At 31.7% G+C, this 4005-nt stretch overlaps 1 protein-coding gene across 1 annotated transcript; it reads right to left on the bottom strand.

The window, feature by feature from the left end:
• Positions 1-1214: 1214 nt before the first annotated feature.
• LOC124846980 (uncharacterized) lies at positions 1215-3519 on the bottom strand. Its single transcript, XM_047324355.2, has 2 exons — positions 1629-3519; positions 1215-1469 (listed from the first exon to the last, which is right to left on the bottom strand). Exons 1-2 carry the CDS (start codon positions 3352-3354, stop codon positions 1351-1353), a joined length of 1845 nt encoding a protein of 614 aa, XP_047180311.2. The 5' UTR covers positions 3355-3519; the 3' UTR covers positions 1215-1350.
• Between the last annotated feature and the right edge of the window lie 486 nt (positions 3520-4005).

The following is a 4005-nucleotide window of genomic DNA, read 5'->3' as shown; positions in this document are numbered from 1 at the left end:
TCCTTCTAAAGACAAGGTACAAGAAAAGAAAGGCTACAGAATAAAATAAAAGAAAGTTTACGTCTTTACTAATTAATTTGTTATTGCAATGCAGATAACCGATTTTATACATCAGCATGCATATAATAATATTATAAAATAACAATAAAATTTAATAATAATAATAATAAAAAAAAATAACATTAAACACATTTTAATACAAAGAAATGACAATAATTTATTGCCTCCGTTAACATTTAATTTAAATAACTTGAATTTTCACTTTAACCTTTTTCAGTTAAATTTGTTTTTTTTACTTAAAAGATATTTTTAAAATTGTGTTTTATTTTTAAATTATATATATATATATATATATATATATATATATATATATATATATATATATATATATAAATTAAATATATAGTGAGTAGCAAAACGTCAGGTACAAATTTTCTTAAAACAATACCTCAATGTTGCATGATTATTCATTGACAAGTATAAGACATTCTGGAATTAAATGTTCCAACATTTTTATGAGAACAACTTTATAAGGAAAAGATAATCGTATTTTATACAAGTTTTTAATACAATACAACATAATATAAAAAACACATGTAAGTACAAAATGAGATTATTAATACGACGGAGATAAATAAATTAAAAATGAATTGTATGCGACTGTAAATAATAAAGTTAGTGTGTCAAAAAAATTGTAAAAGTATAAGAAAAAGAAAAAAATAATTTATATACAACGATTATAATAAATAATGCTAAACATGACAAAAAAAATGTATTTTTATAATTAACTTTTATATTTATAAAAAGAAATTATTAAAGAATAAAATAATGAATGTAAAATGTGTATAAAAATGTATCGGGTCGAAGTACTTTTTTGCATTAACATCACATGTATTTTTGTTTCTCCATAATCTGTTTTAGTAACCAACCTTATGCTACAAAATACTCGTGGAAAAATTAGTGACATAATATAATAAGTGAAGGTGTTAAAATTAAATAATTCTAAGTATGTACTATAATTTAGAGATTTTTATAATAATTTTTTGATAACAGTTGCATGTGGTTATTCTATTAATTCGTTTAAATTTATTTTTAGAAAAATATTTGAAATGAATAAGGTACTACATTTGTTAAAATATTATAAAAGAAAAGTTGTTAGAAAAGCATTTTCCATAATTTAGTTGAAATTGAAGATTATATTGATTAAGCTGATATTAATTTATTTAAGCACTTGTTTACTTCCCTTTCTTGTGAATGAAGGCAAAAGTACAGGACATTGCAATGCAAAAGACGCATTAAGTACGCTCCATCTCCTCCATGCTACAACCTTCATATAAATCAATTCGTTCCTCAATGTTGCATCACATTTGCAGTAACTAATTTTCTACGCTCACTCACCCTTCTGCTCTTTCTTCTCTCCCATCTTCTTCTTCTACTCAGAGCTTCCTCTACAATATACCAACTCATACCTACAATGCAAACACCAATACACTTCCTTAAGGCCTTCCATTCACCACTTCAATGCCTACTTCTCTCTCTAATAACTCATATAATATCACAACCATTACTCATGCATGGCACAACTAAAATCAGAAAGAAAAACAACATAACTTTTAATTAGTACTCACCTTTCAGTTTTCTCCTCGATTTCTGACCCAAATTCCCAGTGAATTCTTTCATTTCTTGGTGTTTGCTACACCACTTTGACTGAGCTGAAGCAAAGAGCCAAGTGGAATTCATTTGCCTGTTCAAAAATCGTGCTGCGTAGTATGGCATACTGAATCCCTTTGAGTTCATGAACGTTAAACAATCCATCAAGCTCTCCTTAGCAAGGCCTTTCATGTCATAAGCTTGTGATCTTCTCCACAAACTCTTACTGTGAGGACGCGCAACACCTGATAGGCACAGTGCTCTGGTGGAATCACTTATGGCACCTTCGGCATCTTTAAGAAGCAAATAACACTGAGCTCTGTTACCATGAAGCACAATTCTCTCTTTCCTTAGTTTTAAAGGGCACAAATCTAATGCCTTTGAGTATTTCACCACGGCCTTTTCAATCTCCCCAGTAAAAAATCTCTCGCTTCCTTCTTGTTTCAGAACACATGACAAGGCTTCTTTTTCTCTTATTTCCTGCACACTCATCAGCTCCTCTCTCTTCACTCTCTCCACCTTCATATCCCATAATTCTTCCAACCTTCTCCTGGTTCTTTCACTACTCAAACTCAACTCGCGAACCTTGATCTTGTGGTAGTCGTGTAAGAGAACCTGCATGATTTTTTTACCAACTTTGTATTTCCCTTTGATATCTCTTAATTCAACCAAATCGGCAAGCGCCGGAGCTGCTATGTCTATCACTTTATACCTTGTAACCGGGTCTAGGAGAAGTTGCATAAGACTTTCAATAGCCATGTGCTGCCTTTCATCTGAGGATCTTGACACGTGGCACAAACTCTCTACCACTTGTTGCAAATTCGCTATGCTTTCTCTTCCCATTTGTGTGTGACAGAGAGTTTTCAGAAGTCCTATTCCAGAAGGTGAAGAGGGGTTTGATAGTCCCCCCCACATACCACACAAGTCCTTCAAGAATCTCTTCTTACATATTAGCCCGAGAGATCTTTCTCTGCGTGCAAAGCAGTGTAGGAGAAAGAGAGACCAACATTGAAGCTGGCTGGCCCATTCTTCTGCCTTTCTGTTTTCCAATTCAAAGCCTCCAAACCCTCTTGTTAAAAGGTTCCTATGGTACTTCAATCTCTCTGTTTTTTTCAACCCAACAAAATCATCATATACTTTGTCCAGGCACGTGGAAGATATCTTCGTGGCTGCTTCTATGATTTCTACTTCATAGGCTTTAATGGCTTCAAAAGATGCTTTATGGCTGGCTAGATGACCCATTGCTCTGAGTGCAACCCTTTGTTCAACCCAACTAATCTTACCCCGAAGAAGCTCAAGCAAAGGCTTAATCACTGAGGACTTAACAGCCTTTTTGGCAAACTTGGGTTTCGTCATGGTATAGGAACCAATGATATGTGCCGCGTAGTAGGGTATATAAATGTTCTGGTGCCTAAGAAGCCAACTTCTATCAGTGACACCTTTACTGATCAGTTTGGCCATGCATGTGAAGATGCCAAGGGAAGGAAATTCAGGGTCGTTTGGTTTAGTCATGGCGATTTTCCAAATCCCACTTAGGACAAGGACATGTTCTTGGTTGTTTCTGAGAGGCATTTTTTTGAAGTATTTAGCTATTCTGGTTCTTCTCACGGAAGGCACCGTTTCAGACAAGATGCAGAAGAAACAAGAACACTTCAAATTGTGACCACTGATGTTGGTTGAAGTTTCTGGGATTCGGAATTCCATGGTTTGTGGAATTCAGATATTGAAGTCTTAGATGGTATTTGTCCCGTGGGTAAGGAAGGATGATGAGCACACGTTCAAAAAATATTTTATATAGCAGAAATTTTTTTAATTTTAAATGAGAAATGATAATTTTTCACACACCAATATTTTCCATTTGACATTATTTTTTTTTATTTTTTATTTTTCTTAAAGTACAAAAAAATTAATTTTATTGTTAAATGAATATAAATATATCTCACTTTATTATTAGTCATTTTAGACTTATCCACTAATTAAAAATCATTAAGTTGGGAAAGTACACAATTTATACAAGAAAAAACATTATATTATCGTTTTAAACTCACCATTTACATTGGATAAAAATGATGTGTTTATCTATTCAATGAAACTATGTTTCATTACTCAATAATAAGAAAGGAGAAAAAAAATTAAGAAAAAATTTTGCGTTATTTAATTTATATTTTTCGCTAAACTTGATTTTAGTTTTTTACAGTTTCAAATTAATTAGTTTTTAAATTTGTATGTAAATTTAGTCCTCTCCTCAATTTTATGATATCAAAAAAGTGTCACCGAATATTAAGTTTGAATTTAGAAAGAAAAACTAAAATCACATAATTAAAAATACTAAATATATTTTCACTTTTGAAAAAT

Source organism: Vigna umbellata, chromosome 1 (genome assembly GCF_029865625.1).
Source record: "Vigna umbellata cultivar VRB3 chromosome 1, Vumbellata_1.0, whole genome shotgun sequence".
Lineage (NCBI taxonomy): Eukaryota > Viridiplantae > Streptophyta > Magnoliopsida > Fabales > Fabaceae > Vigna > Vigna umbellata.
Note: the sequence above shows the minus strand (reverse complement) of the source record. Positions and strands in the feature narration are given on the sequence as shown.